Source organism: Nicrophorus vespilloides, unplaced genomic scaffold (genome assembly GCF_001412225.1).
Source record: "Nicrophorus vespilloides isolate i.1.1-1 unplaced genomic scaffold, Nicve_v1.0, whole genome shotgun sequence".
In the NCBI taxonomy this organism is placed as follows: domain Eukaryota; kingdom Metazoa; phylum Arthropoda; class Insecta; order Coleoptera; family Silphidae; genus Nicrophorus; species Nicrophorus vespilloides.
The window spans coordinates 49,455-72,618 of NW_017096005.1; the positions used below are offsets into that span (position 1 = coordinate 49,455).

At 33.6% G+C, this 23,164-nt stretch overlaps 1 protein-coding gene across 1 annotated transcript in view; it reads left to right on the forward strand.

Moving 5' to 3' along the window:
* Positions 1 to 22,960, forward strand: part of LOC108569144 (semaphorin-1A-like) — a gene marked incomplete in the record, with an annotated part of 34,319 nt that extends 11,359 nt beyond the window's left edge. The window contains 9 exon segments of the mRNA XM_017930576.1: positions 19,902 to 20,415; positions 20,476 to 20,668; positions 20,723 to 20,811; positions 20,869 to 21,010; positions 21,076 to 21,281; positions 21,346 to 21,931; positions 21,987 to 22,041; positions 22,044 to 22,131; positions 22,198 to 22,960. Of these exon segments, the coding sequence (XP_017786065.1) occupies positions 19,966 to 20,415; positions 20,476 to 20,668; positions 20,723 to 20,811; positions 20,869 to 21,010; positions 21,076 to 21,281; positions 21,346 to 21,931; positions 21,987 to 22,041; positions 22,044 to 22,131; positions 22,198 to 22,360 (1,972 nt within the window).
* Positions 22,961 to 23,164: the final 204 nt, after the last annotated feature.

Consider the following 23,164-nt stretch of genomic DNA (forward strand, 5'->3'; position numbering starts at 1 on the left):
CAAGTTAATAACGACACATCTTAGAACTATTTAGTATTTCTACATTTAAAGAAGACGTAATTTGGAAGAAAGAAATATACAGTAAGAAAAATAAAGACACGTAATAATGTTGCAAATTTATACAATTTATTTCAATGGAACTTTCAAAATATTTAAAAATGCGTATAATATACATTTTTTTTTAATTTCAATTATTGTAGTTTTTTTTTATAAATTTCATAAGAACCTCAATTATTTGTAAATTTTCACTTTTTTTTGTTACATCATGTATAATATAGATACAAAATAGTAGACAATATTTGTATCTATCTAAAAATGTAATTTATATATTTTTTTTAAATGAAACTGCAGATCTAATATTAGTTATCATTTTAAAAATAAAACTTTACGAATAGAAAACGTCCGAATTCTTTCCACAACAACGGTTACGCTGTGTAACGAATTAATTAACACTGTTCAACTAAATAGGTTTGTACTGCTGCACTATTCTGCGGTCCATTTACTACATTTTTTTTCTCTCTAATTATAATTTAATTGGGCTGTGAAGAATCCACGCTCTCAAAATAATAAATGGTGGCATGTTAATATTTTTGTTCTAATTAATTTATTCTCTCTTATTTTCTGCTGGCGGTTTAAGTAATTAAATATATTCTATTTCACATGATAACAGTATTAAACAATAAAAAAAATAGAGCAGAACCATAAAAAAATCGTCTCCAGGGGTGACAAATCCAAGAAATGACAATGGACAAACTATTTAATTCAAACAAAATTTACAATATAGACTATTAAAAAAATAATTATATGAAAAAGATTTGTTAATAAATTTCAAATTTATGATGATTAATAGAATGTTATCATCCTACGCAAACTAAATGTTGGATAACCCAGTGACATGTTTCATTTAGTGCGTTTATTTATTTTTCTTCGTGCATGAATCATACATTTTTTTTTGATTCAGGAATATTTATATAACTTCTATTTATATTTCAATCAAACGCAGCACGATTATACAGATAATTATGTAATCTATTAATACTTCTTTATTTTTTTTTATTGAGAAAAGTTTTTTTAAAGTTAGCAATATTGTTTTTATTCTTATTTTTGGTATATAATTGGAAAAGGTCTTTGACTGAAGTGTTTCGAACTACCTGGATAGATTTACATAATGCAAAAGAAAATTCAACATTCGTTTCGTGTCTATAAATAATCACAAATGTAAATTTATAATTTTAAAAAATAATTATATAATTGGTTTTGCAGGGATTCGAAATATTATTAGGATAAAGATAAATAAGTGTGTGTTTGGGGGTAGTCGTTATAATTATTATGTAAGTGGTGGTTACAAATTAATCTCGTTTCTCGAAGGGCTCATATAATAATAATAATAAAAAAAATGAAGGTTCGAAGTTCGTGAAGGAATAGAAATATAAAAGAATGAAGTCGATTAACGGCACGCGATGCCACCTAAGTTNNNGACGAAAGGGAAAACTTCTGAAAATCTGAGCTAAGCTAATTGCCAGGTTTAATCGCGAACCCTGGAACCGTTGCCAAGTTAAATAAAACCCGTCTGGATCGGCGTCTGGACGCGTCCGAAATACACACTCTCGTTCCCGATTTATTCTCCTCAATTGAGTCTTGAAACGTTCCGAGAGGTTTGACCTACAAAGGAATGAATAAAAGAAACATACACAAACGCACACATTGAGATAAATAAATAAAAACATCGAGAGACGAGATGCGAACGGCATTTGATTTATGGATGGAGCCGGAACGACGAATCAATGTATGTATGTATGTATGTAATTCGCTCAGTTTGGATGCTCCCTAAATGGATGGATATGCTCTGTGTTCGAGGGTTGCGAGTAGCTGTTCCATTCACTCAACCCCTATTTAAATCATTTACAAAAGAAGCGTGGCGGTTGGACGGGCGCGCAAGGGGGGAGAGGGATGAATGAGAGCGGGTCAAAAGGGGGGTTACACTGGTCGGCGTCGGCGGATCGAAGGGTGCAAGGGTTTTCTCGTCCTACCCGCATGATAATGGAAATAAATGCGAATGGACAACTTAAATCAAAACTGACATTATGTTATTTAAAAATTCAATACATGGGCGCCGCTCAAAAGGCACTTCATAATCACTTTTTACATATTAATAAGCGCGTCGCCATGTTTTATTAATGTTGACAAAACATGGGCGCAGCTCGTAACACTACTACAGTACAGTACATTACCTACCGACGACGCCTCATGGATAATTTCCAAATCCTCATACCCAATGCACGCAGTTACCTCTCTCCGTTTCTTCTAACATTCGCTCGTTGTGTTTATATATATATTTTTTTTCTTCTTCATTCGATTCTATTTGTATTTTCTTCTATCCTCGACGTAAACTTTACCGTTATCAAATATTGAGACTTGTCCAACGACGCGAACAAAAGACTCGTGCATGCTACATAATCTGACCTATATAGTACAATAATGTAATTAGTTATTGCTTCATGATTCGTAAACTAAGGCACACACAGATAGACGATATTAAACGAATGCAATCCAAATAAAATCTCTATCTATCTCATTACTTGCAAACACCAAATAGGTTTCTCTTTAAACATATTCACTTTGGAAAGTCGACACAATGTTTTCCCTACATCTTAAACATAATTTATCCTGGAAACATGCAACAATCACAATCCTATAATAATTTAAAGGAAACAAATATTTTAAACAACAACTACAAATTATTGCTGATCCACATACAGAAATGAACTATGAATTCAATTTCAACAATTTTTTTATGTTAATATATAGTATGATCAAAAAACTTTAAATTTTATTCAAAAAATTTTATTATTTATTTTATCTATAGCAAACATAAATTTACTTGTATTGAATACAAAAATTATTTTATTGTTAAAAAGTGAATTGTATATATTCTAACACAATTATACAGATCTTTTCGATGTATCGGTATTAATAATCCCATCAGTCCATCTACCGTTACCGCAATACCGAATTAATTCCGATTTGCACGGTAATAATACTATTACATATTGGACATAATACGCATTGGGTAAAGCTTATTATTGGCATAAACATTCTATTCCATCCTATCTTTGGTTTCCATTGAAGAGACTTACTAACTTAAGAGACTTACGTAATAACAACAGTTCAATCATTTAAAAAAATCATAATTTGTAGTTGAAATAACAATAATAATTCATCTAAATCAAAAATTCTAATAAAATATTTTGATAAATTACAGTAATTTCCCAAGTATAAGACGCACCCATTTAAAAAAAATTGAGTCTAAAAACTTTCATTTTCCGATTTTCGCACTTTTGTCCCAAAATTATACAATGATTGTAAATTTGATTTCCCGATTTGCGCACTTTTGTCCCAATTTAGGTGCGTCTTATACTTGTGAAAATCTGGTATATTTACATAATTAAATTGATAATTATTAGATTTAAATATTTCATTGTTTAGTGAATAGAAGAAATTGATGTTACGTGCATAGATTTAAAATTTATTTTAATTTCCGTATTAATTTCACCCCACCAACAGTTGTTTACTTTTAATAATCTCTTGTAAAGTATGGAAATTAATAATCCGAAGGGGATTAGTATTAGTAAAGAGTATTTTTTTGACGTGCTTGCAAATGCTATTTAGATTTTGATTTGAATGGCATACGCATTTGGACGCTCAAAACGCTTCGTTCAGCGACAAAACATATATTACGAAACAACAACATGTTGTCGATATTACGTAAACGTTTTGCTTTGCTAAACGATTTGAAAGTATGTTATATACATTTTATCTAAGAGACAAAAAAAATTGCAACAATTTTACATTCGCATAAATAAAAGAGAAAAAATTTGGAATAGAAATTGCAACAAACTAAATAAATTTAATTTTATTGAAATAATATATTGTTATTGGTGTATGCATGCAAAAATTGGAATTTAACAACTTCAACAAATTGAAGTGATTTGATTTGCATTTCCACGTGTTTTATGGAAAAAAAGGTAATACTTTCCAATTACTGCTTTTCGCATATTAATTTCATATAAATAAATCCATTTCAGTATTTGAGTGTAAAATTGATATTTTTTTTTATCAGTAACTTATTGATTTATGTGAAAGCATATCTTTTATTTTAACAAATATGTGATGAGTATGCCTTATTGGTAATTGGAAAATATCGGGATTGGTTATGAAAATGTTTCGTAAATAAATGTCAGTCAGCGTTTGCAGTTAAAACAGAACTATAAAACTGCAAAAAATGGGAAAGCAATCAATTTCGTCACGAAACAGGGTGGCCCATATAAAGAACTTTTATGACCCAGACAATTCCCTGTCGAGTTTGTGTGTGTATATATACGAAAGCAAGCCAAAAAAAAAAGCAGTCAAGAATTGAAGCCGTCTGATATTTTAGTTGCCTTCCATTTTACAGCCGGTTTCTTCACGCTATGTTTGCAATCAAGTGTTCCAGTTTATTTTCCCGTCATTTAGACAGCATTCGTTTATTCTACTATCACAATATTGAAGGAAATTCTGAATGGAGTGTACAATATATTACTTCGAATGAAGTTTCGGTATAGTTTTATTTATTTTGCGTCGAAAGTACTTGTAGAAAAAGCGAAAATGTGGGGTGGAAAATATAATATGTATGGGGGAGGCATAGCCACCCTCCATCATTGAATGCCAGTAATTTTAGGGTGAGAGAATGGCATGGGCAAACTACGGCTAGTAGTGGGAATGCAAACATTTGCATCGGAGTTTGTTATTGTTTCGCTGTTTTCCTTCTATAAAATTATGCCATAGTGGCGTTAATTGAATTTCGACGATCTGAATACGACGGCTGCATGTGTTTAAGGTAAGAGCTGGAGAGAGAGAGAGATGTTTTTGGTCTTCAGTTTGACGGCGTTCGAGGGTTTCCAAATAAGCCTCTCAAGTTGGTTTGTTGGAAGTAATGCACCACTGCATTCATTAAGTTCATAGTTTTGGTAACGTCAGTGCAATGTGCTGGAATTAATTTCGGCTTATCAAGGATGCATGTAATTGCCTTGCATTACGTTTAAAATCGGCACTAATTGCTTTCATCGGATTCGCAAATGAGTGCTTCTGAACAGGGTCAAGATTTGCTGCAACACCATCATCATCATGATCACCATCGTGCAACAGCGCCAACCGAATCTGGTACAACCCCTAGTAATCACCACTCATGCATGTTTTTTATTGCCTCCATATGCATTTGTACATCAAATTATACAGTATACAATTACATCTACAATTACGAAAATTAATCGCTTCATGATTGTATGTGTAATATAACTATAACAATATTTTATACATACAATTATGTTTTTAATCAGTGGAAGAACTACAGAAAGCAATAAATTTTATTTAAAAAAAATATTTTACGGGATGTACAAAAAAATTATTTGTAGTAAATTTATAACATTTAATTAGTTTCATGAAATTACGTACATATATTCAGTGTAAAATCTAAAATTGTGCCTATTATATTCAAGATTTTATTATATATTTCTACAATGTTGAAGTTAATCGATAATCAGAATTGGTTATAAAATGCTTTTATGTATTCGGACTTGATGCATGATGGAATCAGGAGTTCATCTCGAGTATTAACTATCTGCCCTCACGTTATGCTCCATCGACATCGCATTAAAATGAGCTTCTACCGTATTTGGCCTATCACGTGATTAATCGAAGCCAATCAATACATCGGAAATGCATTATGCAATGAAATTATCTAAAAAAAAACAACACATCCATATTCCCTCAGTTTGATTTTACTTCAACAAATCAAATATTTTTTATTAGTTTTAACGAATCAGCATATTCAGTGAATTGTCAATATAATTTCTTTTTTTGTTAAAATTTATTCTATAGTTACAAAAAATATCATTTATTAAAGTTATTAAGTTATTTTTATATTTCAAAGTTAATTTGGTTTTGCTCACTAACCATACCAGAAACTTTTTTTTCAGAACCGAAAATTAATGTTTTTTTTTGTGGTTCATGCTTCAACTGATGCATATAATATAAATTAAAGTTATCCTTCGTCTGTTATTTAATAGGATGTTCACTGTTACGTGCATCCCTAAAAAGCGAGCGACTTTACTTAACTAAACAAAGGTTGTTTGTTCATTTTTTTTTTCACTATGAACTTTAACAAATTTGACTCACTTTACAATCCATACATTGGACATTATTTTTCTTTTACTGAAGCAAACGATTATTGCATCGAAATTCCAATATTAACGAAGTTGACTCACTTGTCAATTGATGAATCAACATCTCAGATTATATAACATTAGCTTCTCCTGAATTATAAATAAACATCATTCGATGACTCCTTTCTCATTGAGTTAGAAAACGCTTGATTTATAATTTTTAAGTGAAAATATCTTAGCACTTTACAATTATTTTAGATTTGGAACGAAATTGACTCAATTTTCAATTGGTTTATAAAAGTAAACTTTTATTTTTAAATCCATGATTCCTAGTTGCGTTGAGTAGGAAAACGTTTTGTTTCTAATATTTATGTGAACATACTTCCGAAATGTGTTTGAAAAGATACGCTCTGCATACTCCACAGAACGTTGGTGTATTTGAAGAGGGGGAGAGAAAAGTAAATATTACTGAAAGGTAGGGGCTGGCACAGATGCTCACGAGGAAAGGATTTAGGGTACGCGTCTACACAAATATAATACCTAAGATCACAGGTGAAAACATCTTTGGTTTGAGAAAACTGTAATTATGAAAACACGTTGTTTTTTTTCAGTGAAAAAAAGCTTCATTCCTGAACGAAACAGAGCAAAGTATGTTCATAAATAAACCACACCACTCTCTACACGCTTGAAGACGAAAACAAATGTGCTCATGGCTCATTTAAAATATGCTTAATAAATTAAAGTTATTACTTTCTGTGAATGAAACAAAAAAGAAAAGTAAAACAAGTTTGTTTTACAAATTGTAAATTATCTGTTATGTTTGGTTGAGCCATGCATTATGCTTATCAATTGATTTGAAGCCAATCTAACGAAAAACAACCAAAACCACGGTTTCGCAACGCGAAGTCTTTGCATAACTCTAAAGTGAGTGTGTTTACGTTAATTCTGTGTATTAGCTGTTGTCGTTATCGTTGCTTAAATATATATAAGTTTTGTACAACTTTTCAAATTTTTTTTAGAAATCCAATTTGGTCAAGGAGAGATATATCGAAGTGTTTCGTAAGGTTTAATTATTCATTCCGAACGTTCGCTCGCTCTGCTCGCCTTCTAAAAACCTCCGAAACCTCGTGCATGCTCGTTTTCGACACTCAGGTCCATCTCGTTCTTTTTTAAATTTCGTAGAAGCCCGGCCAGAAAACCGGTTTTCGACAAACCACGGTTGATTTCGGAAGGGACACAAAAAAAAAGTAGACTCAGCCTCTCCAACGCAGGTGTCTAATTCCTTTGTTTTTGTTGATCCTTTACTTTTTTCTTCTTCTCAATCTTTTTTGTTGCCAATCATCCACCCTTAACGAAGGCCAAAAAGTGTCCTTGCGATTTTCTCGTATCGAAGGTCCACCGGTTGATATATTCCGTTTCGTAATGTAAGAACGAGTTGACATTTCAGGTAATAACCAGTAGTACAAGTATTTTATGTATCGCGCTTTAAATGGAAACCGGAGAGTGGGCAAAGGAGAGGAAAAAAAGAAAAACCACATAAGAGCGCTGAAAGAGATGAAAGTTTAAGTAGGAAAAGGATGAAGGAAAGTCCATCCGCCGACTTGATTATGAACAAGCACAAGACAGGTGGTTTTTTTTGTGTTGTAGGATGGAAGGAGAACGCATTTATATTAATTATGCAAATGTTGTGTATTTGCATCGGAGTTTCCTCTAGTTTTCATTGCCGAGTTTCCGGTGAGACTCTAAGGCGATTATTAAATCGTTCCCTTGAGGGAAAGAACGTTCTCTTCTCACTCACCCGAACCTTCGAAACCCTCCAAAAACCACATGGCCCAGGAGAAGAAGAAAAAAAAAGTTTTTTTTTTGCTTCTTCTAGAGGAGAGGCAAAAAAAAATATATATGTAAAAGGGGCCTTAAGTCGTCCATTCATCTCGACCCCATAAAAATATTTAATTTATTAAACAAGCCTACCCATTGTGTGGCTTCGCCACCCAAAATCTTCAAGTTCCAAGGCGAAGTGAAAGGCCTGCACACACTCTACTCCAATCCTCGACGTTCCCTTGATTTCAGTTCAACATAAATTTGAATCTCATTAAACCTTTATTTTAGTTAATTTTACATTTGTAAATATTTATTTTCCTTATTTCAATAAAAAAAACAATTATTTTTGATTAATTACAAATCTTTTATTACAATACGAAAAATTAATTAAATTTCAAAATAATTGTATTTTAATTGATTTTTTTTAATTTAAAATTTTTAAACCTAAACAGATATGAAATAACTAACAGCAAACGTTTTTTTTTTAAACGCGCCTGTTACGACACGGCTAGCATTAATTAAAAAAGGACACACCTGACTTCGGTAACCTCTCAGGTCAACAGCCTTGTTCTTAACGAACGATTTTTTTTATTGAAAAACATTATGTTTATTACAACTTTCTTGTAATGAAATTTGCAACCTTTAAAAAAAATGACAAGCAATGTCGTAATAAGTACACAACAACCATAAAAATTCTTTATGCACAATCAGCGAATGTTGTGTCTACATATTGAAAATAATATTGTAGCAATCAAAAAAAATATTGTGACATATTTTGTATTACAATTTTTGTTGTGTTTTTTTTTTGTAATAATTATTTTTCATTAAAAGTTTTGTACGTTTTGATCCGAAGTTACTATTTGCTAAAGATAGTAACGTTTTCAGGCTGAAGCGAGGAGTATGATTCGTTGTATACCAAAAATAGAATAGTTGGGTGTTCCAATCTACCGCAATTAATCTCTGTATAAAGACACATTGCAAATGAAACTATACAAGTTGAAATCGTTACGTAAGAAGTAGACACGAAATGGAGCAAGCGATTTGAATGGGATGACTAACAGTGGAAATGAAACTAACAGTGGTTAATTCAATTGTTTGCAGGTAAATCAATGCATGGAATTAGAATTTATCAGGGGCCCACGGAAAATATTTGAATTAAGTCGTCATCTACTTAACTGATGCATAGGGCCCACGACAATCCTGATATAATTATAGCGATTTGTTGAACTATATTCAATTTGTGTTATAGAAGAAAACTTAAAAATCGTCTATAATAATTGAAAAAATAATTAAGTAAGGAAAAAAAATCATGATAAATATAGATACAAATAGGAAAGGCTGAAGGAAGAGAATTTTGTTGTAGCATAAAATAACAAGCGTAAATAATTGTCTTGTTAGTTCTTTGATACGTTTTCTATAGATATTTTTGCACTTGTAAAGGTAAAGGTAACGATAGGAAGCACAAAGCAAATAATATTTATTCTATTTCTATTATATATTCTGAAAATATTGAACTATAAGTGGAAATAAATCGAAGGTGAGAAAAATACGGAGAGGAAAAATGTAAATCGTAAATAATAAATGCGTAACGAACGGAAGGAATTGCAACTATCGAAAGACATTTAAATAACTAACAGAAATAATTGGCTCGTTAGTTCTATAAACGTATTCGTTTTCTATTTATATTTACCACATGTTTATCAATTTATTTGAAGCTTGATCCAATTTAATTTGATTTCAGTATTTCCAGCTGCAATTATATTAAATCAATTTTATTATAAATCTTTCATAACTGTACAGGTTTATTTACTTAAGTTCAGTTTATATCAAGAATTTGTCAGATATAAAATATTAATTAAAGTTTATAAAACAATAAACGTTCATTAATATTTTATATATATAAAAATGGTGCTTAATTAATAATATGAGACATTGGAATCATAGCTTTATCAAAGATTATAAGTAAAATTAATTGTATCACTTGCTAAAAATTTTAATATAATATAAACGACGTAAAGCGAAGCATATTCGTATTAGAAGAGTACAAGTAAAAATTGTAAATTTAAAATATGGATATTGTGGAAATGGGACAACCGACGTAAAACGAATCATAGGTGTATTGTGTATCGCCTTAAAAAGTTTTCTTACCTTGAATTATAGCTGCAAATATGTGTTTACCTGCAAATGTGTATACACAAAAGCAGTGTAAGAAATGTGCAAAATAAATCCATGTATATTGATATGGATCGTTTACATAAAAAATTTCATTGAAATTCCAGATACGTGTTTTGTTTGTTGTTCGCAATAGCGTTTAATGTTTTAATCGTCAGTCAGAATGGTATAATAATTATAATGTGTTTAGGAAGTTGAAATGTCGAAGGTAAAGAAGTGAAAGGCGTACTGTACTACTAGAGCGTTGCTACAATCAATAAAGGTATAATTGCTACATAACATGTGAATGTGCTTCGCTCAGTGTGTGTCTCTTTTGGACAAAAATAGCAAAAACTTGTGTGTTTCGTTCAGAGCACAATGTGCGTTCGTAGCCGCACGTGCCATATGTACATTTCGTATACAAGTCGAAATTATGACTTTACAAGCTTTGCATTATTTATAGCAGCATTGTTTTCCCCCGGCGCGCAAGAAAACAACGCGACGAAAAGTCAGTTTTAAAACGCCGCTCACTCAGCCTAGGTATACAACCACATCAAAAGTACTGTTCTATTCATGTTTCTGCTGTTGCTGCTGGCGCTTCTTTATTTCTAAAGAGGATAAATAAAGACGCACTGCCGAGAAGGAAGAGGTGAGGTTCGGAAATATAAGAAAAAAAAAGGACGCGCAGATTCTACTTTCAAGTTCAAGCGTTCAAGTTTTACTGTTAGTTTATTTAAGACACGTTGCGAGCTAAATCTATGCATACTAATGGTGCAAATACATGTACATAAGCAATCGTTAATAATCAGCCTTTACGTGCTTGAAGCGAAGCGAGAACTGCGAGAAAAGAAAGATCTGCAGAAAAGTTTGCGCATAATTTTGTCATTTGAATATTTTAATCCAAGGGTTTAACGAACTTATTAATAGGTCTTTCGATTCGCATCACATCGAGACTCCAAGGATAAACAACAAGGGATATGCTACTGAAGATTCGCAGAAATCCTGAAGGCCCTGTAACGTCCAGATCCAAGCACTTGCAAATTAATTGGCTTGATGGATTTTAGCACTCAGCTGAAACTGCCATCCAGTTTAAACTTCATCAAATTACTGTCGTTAAGCTCTACATTCATGTCATCTCCACTTAACACTGATTCGTTTCATTAAACAATTTAAGGTAAATTTCATTAATCATTTCAGAAAACAACAAATTTTACTTTTGATATTTTCACTTTCATATAAATCAATTGAAATCTAAAAATATTATTTAGACAACATAAATATCAAGTTCACAAATATCACAAAAGCTACCTGAAATACATGATCTTTTAAATGCAAAGGTATTTGAGTACCTGAATTACAAAGGTACAAATCAAAGGGAATACCCATATCAATCAGCATATGAACTATACCTAAAGACACATTCACACAGCCAAAATCAATATTTTCCTAAAGTACAATATACCATAAAGGAAAATATCAACTGTTTTCTTAAAAAAAAATGAGTGGACAATGAAACTTTAATTTATATTATTTAGTTTTATTAGTAAGTTTTATCATTATATACAAATGGATAAGTAATTAAGTTTAAAAAATAGATAATCAATTTTATGTAAAATATAAAAGTCTCATTATGCGCTTGTTAAGATCGCATACAATTACGTATATAAAGTTCAAGACTAATGAGAGCTGAACATAATAATTAACTCTCTTCATTGGAAATTAACAGGTATACTATATGTATAATTTTCCGATGGATCGTACATCATCCTGATCGATGCACAATAAAATAGATAACTGCCAACATTTACACAACCTCCTATGGCTCATTATACAATCAATTACAATGGCGCTGTAAAACTATAGCAGCGGCAAGTATCAAGCGAATAATTACGCAATAACCGCTAACTTAACGTTATATAATTAAATATTAGTGCATTGGCGAACGATCGTTCGCATAAAAGACCGTTAAATTTAATCGATGCATTATTTAGACATTCAACTTGTTTCGTATTTACTTCTAAATTTGTTATATTAGATCAATGTGTCGGTTACAGCAACGTTTCTAAACGAAGAAAGATATCGACGGAGACAGTTCGACGTGAATGCACTCAATTTATTGCTGGAAATGTAACAGTTTCAAGGAAGAGGAACGTAGTAAATAGTTTAATAAAAAAAGTAATTGATCTTTTGTGGACGTAATAGGTCAAGTAACAGTCAATAAAAGCTATTTCGCTGCGTATTTACACTGCGTTTTATTTATTTCAAATACTTTGTCCTTCTGGGACAAAATCACAAATCAAGTTGTCCAATAGTTATAATTATATAAACATAAAGTTTCAAGTAAAGTTGCAAGTTGTGTATTAAAATTGATGGTATTAATTTACTTTATTTATTAGCATTGGAAATGCATTGCCTTGATTTTTCTTGTTGTAGCTTTTAGAACTTAAGCAATGTTTGTCGCAGCAATAATAAATATGCAAAAATACACGTTGGTGATCTAAGGAGCTGTGGTAACCAATTACCTTGGAGATTCGATGATTGTATTTCCGTATTGCCTCGAGCAAATTTCAAATTTTTGTTTGTGAAATCAGTCGATCTAATTAAAAACCAGTTATTGGTCTTAAAAAAAACTGATTTATTTGACACGTGAAGAAAATGGCGCGCATTTCAAATCATTCATCTCTTAATGGAACACCTTTAACTTTAGATTAGTGTTAATGAGTCGAAGTAATATCTTATTGAAGATGATATTTAGAAAATGCATACAAAGTAATTGTAGATAACACATATTGTAAAGTAAATAATAAAATCTACATCGTGTTGTTTGTACAAGAAGATGTGGTAATAACAAATGTTCTTTCTTCTTCGAATCCGTGACACATAAAAAGCCGATGTGTACTTTCCAAGCGAATTAGAAATTAAAGGTCCGTGACTCATCGGAACTAATTGTGAGAGTAAAAATGTGGTCGTCTCAGAACCGTTGATTCGGTCTCTAAATAAATCTTCGCGTTATCGTGTGATAAGATTAATGGCCGAGGGGAGATGAGCTAATTAATTCCCAGTTCCCAAAGTAACGAACGAGAAGAATAGGCATCAGGATGCATTTCCATTTGTTCCGTTTTGCTTCTCCTCCTTCATTTATTTATTTTTTTTTGACTCGGTCTGGTGCTTCCCGTTCACAGGATGCATTTCTCAAAAGTTCCTTACTCTTTGGACGTTGCCACGCTCGGACGCGCATCCTTCCCCATTTAATTGAAAAATAAAGGGTCTCGTTCTCATTCTAATTACGAAACGTATTCGATCTGCGAGCGTTTCCGGAGAATTGTGAACGTTTCCATGCACAATGTGACTCGTTACAAAAACTTTAATACCGAGATACAAACACTTTCACTGCTGCACAGCTCCCCGCAACGTCATAGCTTAATCAACTCATTGTAGACGCAATAAATCAGACGTTTACTTGAGGGGAGAGCAGCTTCCATTGTATCCTAGGATTCCTGAATCCATTATTATTGTTATTATTGTCAACGCAGTTGTTGATGCTTCCATCCCGCATGAGACTGTCTGGTCAATGACATCTCGACTAATTTAGAGTTCCTTTCGAGAATTGGAACGTTTTATGCGAAGGTATTTCGCTTCGCCCCGGAAAATGGTGAAACCCAAACAGGAACAAGAGTGAATTTATCGGCTGGTCGAGTTATCGCTAAGTTCCGGAGATGTGTTTATCATCCAGTAATTGCATCCGAAGCCCAGTAGGCTCAGAAAGAAAATTGGATGCAACAAGTTGTTGTGGTGCTTTGTTTGAGTTCAACTTGCAAGTAGAAGCAACAAGTTGTCGTTTACCAGAGACGAAAAGACCATGAAGCGAGGAGAAAATATATATATATATGAGTAAAACGAGTGATTTCTTAACCCACTTACGATTTTATTTGTCTTTCCTATCGTCGAGCAAACATAGGGTATAATTATGAGTGGAGGAAAACCGAACGAGGTTATCAAACCTAATTGATCCAGTATTACACGAATGAAAGAAAATGAACAAGTTTTGTCTTATATCGTTGTACTTGTACTTGTGTTTTTTTTTTCTCCCGATGGGCTTGTAAATTTAATAGAATTTTAAAAGTGGATAAAAAAAGAACCCCAGGGAACGCATGCATACATACGCCGCCGGAAAACAAAGAGCTAATTGCTAATGCGATATTAATGATATTACCATGCAAGGAGAGGCCATAGAATCATATCTTATGCTGAACATATTCCCAAGCAGAATAATGCGATAATACGTATGCATTAAGCTTCGCTGTTCACCATGTTCTGCAACATTCATGTCCGATTTATGACATGGAGGGACGGGCCTTTGCATCTTCTTTGCTCCTCGGGCAGGCATTTTTTCGCATGCCCGTCGTTAATTGCGATTAATTAACCGATGCAAGGATCGTGAACGGTGTGCGTTTACATAACGCATGATTGTCGCCAACAACTTAAATCCTTCCATTATCTACTTGTCAGTTTTTATGACCCGATCGTGTATCAGGATATTTCTCAATGACCTCAGACAAAACTTTATTCTGAGTTTCTCAACCTCTGGGTCGCTAACGAAATGACATATGTCACCTGGTGTCAAATCAAGTACTCTAGTACAACTACAAACAAATTTGTTAACAAGTCAAAAAAGTCGAGAAACGTAGATTATTTGATAGAAATATCGAACCATATTAATTAAATATTATTTTTATACTTGTCATACTTTGTCCACATACTTTATTTTATGTCCATATTACAATACATTGTTTAAAACCCACTTCTGAAAGTTGGTACTTCGAGGAAACAAAAAAAAAATGGATGTTGTACCAACTTGTATATTTGTATTCGGATGCAACAGCGATCTTGATTTCTCGTCTTGATCTTAATTGCACTGTACTCCCGTTTCGGTTGCTGCCTGTAATTGGAAAGTTGTAAACGATCTCATTCGATGAATTACGTACAAAATAGGGCATGATTCATTACAAAACTATTTCTCAAATTGAGAAAAAAAAACATGATTGCGAGAGATTGTCGCACATTTCTTGAAATTGGTAATATAATTTTTATTTTAGATCAAAAATCTACCTTTTCTAGTAGTTTTTATAAAGTGAATTATTAATGTATACACCAAGAGTTTTCCCCTATTTTTAGTTTAAACTTAAATTTAAAAACAGCACTCAACCGTGATTAGGGGTGGGAAGGGATCTCGTATTTTCTATTTAGTTCTTGAAAGTCTCAAGAGCAACAGTACATGCAGTTGTTTCCTTACGTTGCATAACAAAGGTGATTCGAAAACCGGTGAAAGTGCCATGTACGTGTATAATATATTCGTTACTTACTTTAAATATAGCTTCACTAAATAAAATAGTTTGCATTTCACAACTCAATGATTTTAATAATAATTTATATAATATTTCTACAAATTTAATTACAATATTTTTTTGTGCCACGTCACCAATTACTTTACTCTCTCTATGTATAGATTTCTATTGCATAAAGCATCAATACTTTGAAATGTAACCTTTAGAATTCGCGCTCAATGCATACAGTTTTTTTTTTATATCAGTTTGCAAGAAAATAAGTCTCATCCATTGTCCGAAGTTGCCCGATCATATATCCTAAAGTTTTATTAAATGTAACGTCTAACAAAAAAAATGGAGATTCCTAGATAAAACGTGAGCAAAGTTTCATACTTGCGAATATTTTATTATTCGCAGCGATATCGATTCGCCCAGAAGGACGTTTTCCGCAACGAGGAATAAAAAAAACAATTGCAAGAACAAATAAACACTTGGAAAATGCTCGCCTCAGAACTTTTCGAATGCAATAAAGTCTGAAAAGATCAACAGCGTATATTGAAAACAACTTTAAATAAAATTTGTTCAATAAGAAAAAAAGTAATATTAATATTATATTTGCAACTGTTTTTCTTCATTTATTGAATTTTCAGAACGCTAAATGCGTAATACTTTTAGAACAATCAATAAACAACAAAATGAAATACTACACGTATGTCCTTAATTAATATTGTAACATCAAATATGTAACATCATCAAAAGCAACTTCTATCGTTTGAATTGCTCAGTTCGTTTCGTATTCTCTTTAATATGCGAACATGATTTCTTTCAGACGCGGTAAATATTTGAATATTCCTGATGACTTCCCCGAGGTTTGTCAATAAAGCTTTGATGCATTGCGCTGTAGAACAGTTTATTCATAGAGTTGGTGTTTTCATTAAATTTTATTTCATACTAACTACTTGTATGTTACAAACTGTAGGTTTTCATATTGATTTTCATCAGGTACGATTAATAATGTATAGTAGAACAAAGGTAACGCATGTTAATATCAATAAACTAATGATTACATTAGTATTAACGGTACTAAGGTCATATAAATTTGTGGATAATCCTCATACGACAAATTAAACCAAACTTTAAAAATTGAGTATCAAATGCAGTTCCATGTAGTACTGAGGTTGTGTATACAATTAAATATGTTGAAAAATGTAGTTATCTGAAAGAAAAAGACAATTAAATATATACTGAAAAAGGTTGGGTTTGTTTCAAAACTGTGAGATCGTCATACTGATATCACATGTCTCTATTTAATTAGGGATTTTTATTTTCACGCAGATAACATCGTGATGTAGATATGAAGATGGAACTGCCGTTGCCTTTTTTTTTTGTTTGTTCTTCGTTTCTTTATTCTTCTTATTTTCCTGCTTCTTTATTTCTAAGATGCTGACGGTTGTTTAGTGCAAACGGTTGGGATGCATGTATCTGCTGCAATTAATTCCCATACAATGGCGACGTGAAAAGGAGATCCGCAATCTCGAAGAGATCCAGCGCATCAATGGTAGATTACACCTGATGTATGGTTAATTGAACGGTCGTTTGCATCAAAAGTTCAATTACATTCCCTAATTGCCAGGTAATTAATTATGCCCCCACCGAGGACGAACAATCGGGCCGGACGTCCTCCAATCCCGCTGCGGCAGCAAAACCTGTCCTCCGTGGATGAATACCCAACCACTCGATTGTCTTCTCAACCACCATCAATCTGGAGTCAAAACGGCCGGCAGTAATTAAAAACTACCTCTGACACATCCGAAAGTGGCGTATCATCGCGATTCGCTCTCTCTCTCTCATCCAACATCTATTTGTTGCTGATGGACGTTGCTCGAAGTTGGAAAAGCTTCGAGCTCTTTTGTCCGCTGTACTAGCAGCTGCATCACAAGAAGTCCTCGGCCTCTGCAAGCCTCTATTTACTCGTTGCTTTTTGCTTTACCCGTTGCTTTTTACTTTACTAGTTGCTATTGCTTTTTTTTTATTTCTACTATCGACTGAGCTCTCTCGATACTTCTCAGCTTCCATTCCCTCCACACTTATAAATAATGGAATTAAAAGGGAGTGCATACGTGTAATTTAAATGAGGTAATTGAAACTAATAAATATCGAAGGCCGATCAGTTGCACGCTCCTTGTCATTCCATTACTGTTTTTTCCATGAAACAACGTCAGAGAAACAAGAAAATTATTTGCACATCCAAAAAGAGAGAACACAACCTCTTGATTCACTAGTGTTGTGAAAGTTATCATTGTTCTATGCCACGTGGGACACACTTTTTTTTTCATCTTTCATTATTTTCAAATCAACAGATGTTTGGAACCTCTACGACAATCCCCAGATTTCGGCAGATGCAATTTCTACCTGCTTCTATAGATTTTAAGCAGATGCTTTCCATCAATACGCGCATGGAAATTGCATCTGCCTGAGATGCGGTTGCAATCTTAACTGTTCATCTAATTGTTTCTAAGCAGCAGATTTTCCATTGATGCATGTGGGTCTCCACTTCAATGTGAGCATTTTTCAGCGCCGCCGGCGACAGAAACGTACACCGCACTGCGGCCGACGGTTTCCGGTTTTCAGTTTCGCTCCTCTGCAGCATCTCTCTGTCCAATGGACCTGAAGAGAGATGGAATCGTCCGTTCTTTTGATATGCCTTTCTTGGGGAGCACTATTCAGGTGCATCAAACTGAACCTCAAGCACACACGACGGCCCTATCTCCGAGCTGTTGCCGCATCTACGCATTTTTCATCTTTCTCTTACAAGATGACCTAGCCATAGAAATATTATTCAAGTGCTTCCTTAGGCACAAGTAATCTTGAAGAAAAAAAAAATCTTATGCAGCATTTTATTATTTCTAAACTACAAATGCATTCTTATTATTTTGTTACTGGTACAAAAATAATTATTATTTCTCATTAAATTTTACATATAATTAGCGCAATAACTAAGTTTCAAATATACTGACATCAGGATTTACTTTAAGAAAACAATATAAGCAGTAAGAAATTTATTTACTACTTGTTCCAATCGCCATATAAAGTTAACATATTTTTATGTATTGTTTTTTATTTACATTCCATTCAGTAAGAAAAATAAGTAAATTTGATCACGAATATCATTATATGGATAATCATTCCCGGTGGATGTTTACCATGCAAGCATGAACATTCCTAGAATTCCAAAGTTGACAAACGTTTTACTTACATTAAAAATTATTGCAAACAATTTCGTCGTCAGATTAAAGTTTCTAATTAATCTAATATATATATATATATAAAAATATTAACAATTGGTTGCACTAATGGATTTAAATCGTTTCGCTTTACTGAATCAACGACAGATTTGAAATTGGTTGTGTAATTTCTTATAAATTTAAATAAATACTCGTGACTTGATTATATTATTCTTGGCATAGCACATTTGTCAACTGCAGCAAAACTCGTGACCTGACTAGTAACATTACAGACACACTCTTTCTACATTACATTTGCACAAATATTTATCATGTATTATTTCAAATGAATGCACATTTTTCATGTTGATGGAATTAATTATATAAAATTAGAATAGCATTTCATGGAATATCGCACACAAAGCGTACAAACTACGTAAACATATGAGTAATTTGTATTTTTTTTTTAATACATAACAAAAAATGTAGTGAGCTTGCTTGAATTTGATTTATTGTTTTCAATGATCTAATGATAAATACATTAATATAATTGGATTGGTAATCAAATTTATGCCGGTATAATTTGACTGATGGTATTAATGTTTATCCACAAAGCATTAAAAGCGTATCCTCATGGAATGATTCAATTAGCTCGTTGTAATTGGACATCATTTCTGTACACATTAATGCCAAATCATGAAATATCAAAGGGGATATGGAAATCGATGAATTAAAAAAAATAGCTTATCGATATATGAAAATTCTTAATTCTACTAAGAAGAATTGAAACGGAGATGTGTATGCACGCAATTACTGAACTATCTGTAGTCATTCCAAACAACGGTTTCGCGCTCACATTACGGGTTTTATCCAAGCAAAATGATAATATTTCGCGCTATTATTACGTGCAACGGGAAAACCGGACAGGAATACTATGCGATTTGATGATAAGTCTAATTAGGGAGGTTTTCTTTGGAGTGTAATTGTTGATTCATGCACGTGCCTCTGGGAAACTTTGCGTGTGAGGTGGGCCGATCCTTTCGATACCAGATTTTTGAAAGTGGAACCTTGGTCAGCGAAGCGTGTCGTGTGTCATTGCATCTATTACTTATTAACTAATTTTGTTCACTTTTCGCATGGAATAGTATTATAACTTGTTTGTTTTTGTTTTCTGTTTGCAGTATGGAAATGACGGAAGAGTATTAGGCGTTTATAGAGTGGTACGGAAAATACAACTAGAGAGTCATGTTGAACGCATGGAGAAGAAGCGCCCGGAGCCACGAAGTACTGATGTACTTAATAATCATCATCGCAGTGGTGACTTCCTGCCATGCCTGGTCGCCGGATAACTCCCAGAAAGTGATTAACGAAATCAGCAAATTGCGAACAATCAAATTCGCTGGAAACGCTACCTATCCGGACCATTTCATTATCCTGAATCAAGATGCGCATTCTATCTTGTTGGGTGGACGTAACCATATCTATAACCTGAGCGTTTACGATTTCTCCGAGATTAAGGACTCTAGGATCGAATGGCAGTCATCTGAGGCGATTTCAGAGATGTGCAGTGTAAAGGGCAAGTCTGAGGACGACTGCCAGAACTACATTCGCATTTACGTGGAGACAGAGCCAGGTCAACATTTGATATGTGGTACCAATTCTTATAAGCCTTGCTGCAGACACTACGCGCATGTTGTAAGAAACAACCTCAAGCACCATAATCAAACTGTTTAATAATAATTTGGATCTTTTCAGAACGGCAAATACACTGTTGTGAAAGAAGTCGAAGGCATCGGCGTTTGTCCTTACAATCCTGAACACAATAGCACCGCCGTTTACAGCAAGGGCCAAATGTACTCCGCAACGGTGGCAGATTTCTCTGGTGGCGATCCCTTGATCTACAGACAGCCGCAGCGCACCGAATACTCTGATCTCAAGCAGCTTAATGGTATTTCAAACTAATTAATCTTCTTGCAGTCACTCATTCCTCATTCTCTTACAGCTCCAAACTTCGTTAGCTCTGTGCCTTACGGTGATTTCATATTCTTCTTCTTTAGAGAAACGGCTGTCGAATATATCAATTGTGGAAAAGTAAAGTTTTGTTTGTCGTTGCTCGATTCGGTTATCTCATTCCGTTATTCTGCCTAGGTCATATATTCGCGGGTCGCTAGGGTATGCAAGGACGACAAAGGTGGTCCGCATCAATTCAGGAACGGATGGACGACTTTCCTTAAAACCCGACTGAATTGCTCTGTGCCTGGGGAATATCCGTTTTACTTCGATGAAATACGTAATATAGCGACGCAAAATAAGAGTAAATCCCAATATCCTAATCGTCCGCTCTGCTTTTTCCAGAATCCACTAGTGAAATAATCGAAGGGAAATATGGAACTGATCTGAGTTCTCATATTATTTATGGAATACTCACTACTCCAAGTAATGCCATCGGGGGCTCTGCGATTTGCGCGTACAACATGAACGATGTATTGGAATCCTTTGAGGGTAGCTTCAAACATCAAGATAGTATCAACGCAAATTGGCTACCAGTTTCGAAAGATAAAGTACTATCCTCAAAATGTAATTATTTTTCTTTGTTTACTACTCTTGTTCTTATTGTTTGTAAAGGTACCTGAGCCTCGGCCTGGTCAGTGTGTACGCGACAGCAGATTGCTCCAGGAAAATCACGTGAACTTCATAAAAACGCATCCTCTGATGGAAAATGCGGTCCCAGCGATGTTCGGAAAACCTCTCCTAATTCGCGTCAATTTCCACTATAGATTAACCGCCGTTGTTGTTGATTCGCAAGTAAAAACTGTTAACGATGAAGTGTTTGATGTCCTCTACGTAGGAACAGACAATGGAAGAGTATTGAAGGTCGTAAACATCCCCACCGTTAATGAGACCGCAAAAACTGTAGTAATCTCCGAGAACGTAATACTTCCTAATGGTGCAGCAGTTAAACAGTTGAAGATTGCTCCAGGATTCGGTAGTGTGGTTGTAGTAGGTCGTGACGAAGTCAGATTGGCCAAACTGAATCACTGCTCAGCTCAGCGAAACTGCAGAGAGTGTGTCCACCTTCAAGATCCGCATTGCGCCTGGAATACTAGATTGGAAACTTGCATCAGCTTAGACGAAGTCAGACACAACACTAAACGCGATCTCATCCAAGATATACTCAGAGGAGACGAATCCAAGTGCAGGTCTCCGCAAGGTAAGAGGTTCATCATATCAATAGGTCTCTGGATCTTACCTTTCGTCATTTATAGATACCAGAAAGATGTCGCCAAAGATAATTGTGCCGAATGACATTGACAATGATATNNTTGTAGGTTACATATTTTCCCGGCGATTTCATCCCCCATCTCAATATCCAGACACACCATTTATAGAGCAACGCAACCATTTGGAAGGGTATTCTTTTGTTGATATATCTTGTTTGTAAGTCGGCTAATTGATTTTTTTTCCTTTTTTTTATAGGCTAAGCGGAACGCAAAGTAATTTTTTATCTAGACCTAAGACCATTAACCATGTCATAAATTCTTTGCCGCCGCCCCCAAAGAAAGATAACCTAGATGCCAGCAAAGATCATAATATTGCCAATGACGGCACCCTACAGAAAATCAAGAAGACTTATATTTAATTTTCAAAAGTAGGCTCGAGTGTACCTGTTTTTTGATGAGGACTGTACCAAATAGTTATATACCGATGTGCATTAAAAGCGTACACAGGGTGGATTATTTCAGTTTATTTCAAATGCAAAACGAGATGAAATTCTCGAGGAAAACAGAAAACAGTATCTAAAAAGAAGTCATTCTAAATGTCGTATATTAATATATATATATCTCAATATATTATATGTGTGTTATCATCAATAGAAAACTCAGAGAAAGAAAATATTATATAAGGAAAATCATGATCATGTATTTTTCTTCAATTAACTTCACCGTAGAATTTCGTTCAAAGATTATGTTCGATATGAAAGATGGCTTGCGTATGAGGATTGCTCTCTAATCTATATCTATCTCTCCCCTATCTTTCAGACACTCATTCAATGATTAATTTAGGATTTTTTTTAATTTCTAGCTCAATTGGAGATGACATAAAGTTATATTTATGTTGGACTCTCATTAATTCTATTTTTTTAATTACATATACTTGTGATAAGAAAAGGATACATGTATACTCATTTTGGGTGAGTAATACTTGAGGGATGTCTCTTCAAGGCAACCAAAGAAACAAACAAACGAAAAAAAAAACATTTGAATACTCATCCTGTGTAGTATACATGTATACATATTTCAGGTCTTTAAAATATGATTTTTATCGACGACAAAATATATAGGATGTAAGGTAAACAAGACTACTTTTGCTCTCCTATAATATTTTTGCGTTTAGATTTTTTAACGAATCTAATGCCAAAATTTCATTATGTAATAACTTGTAC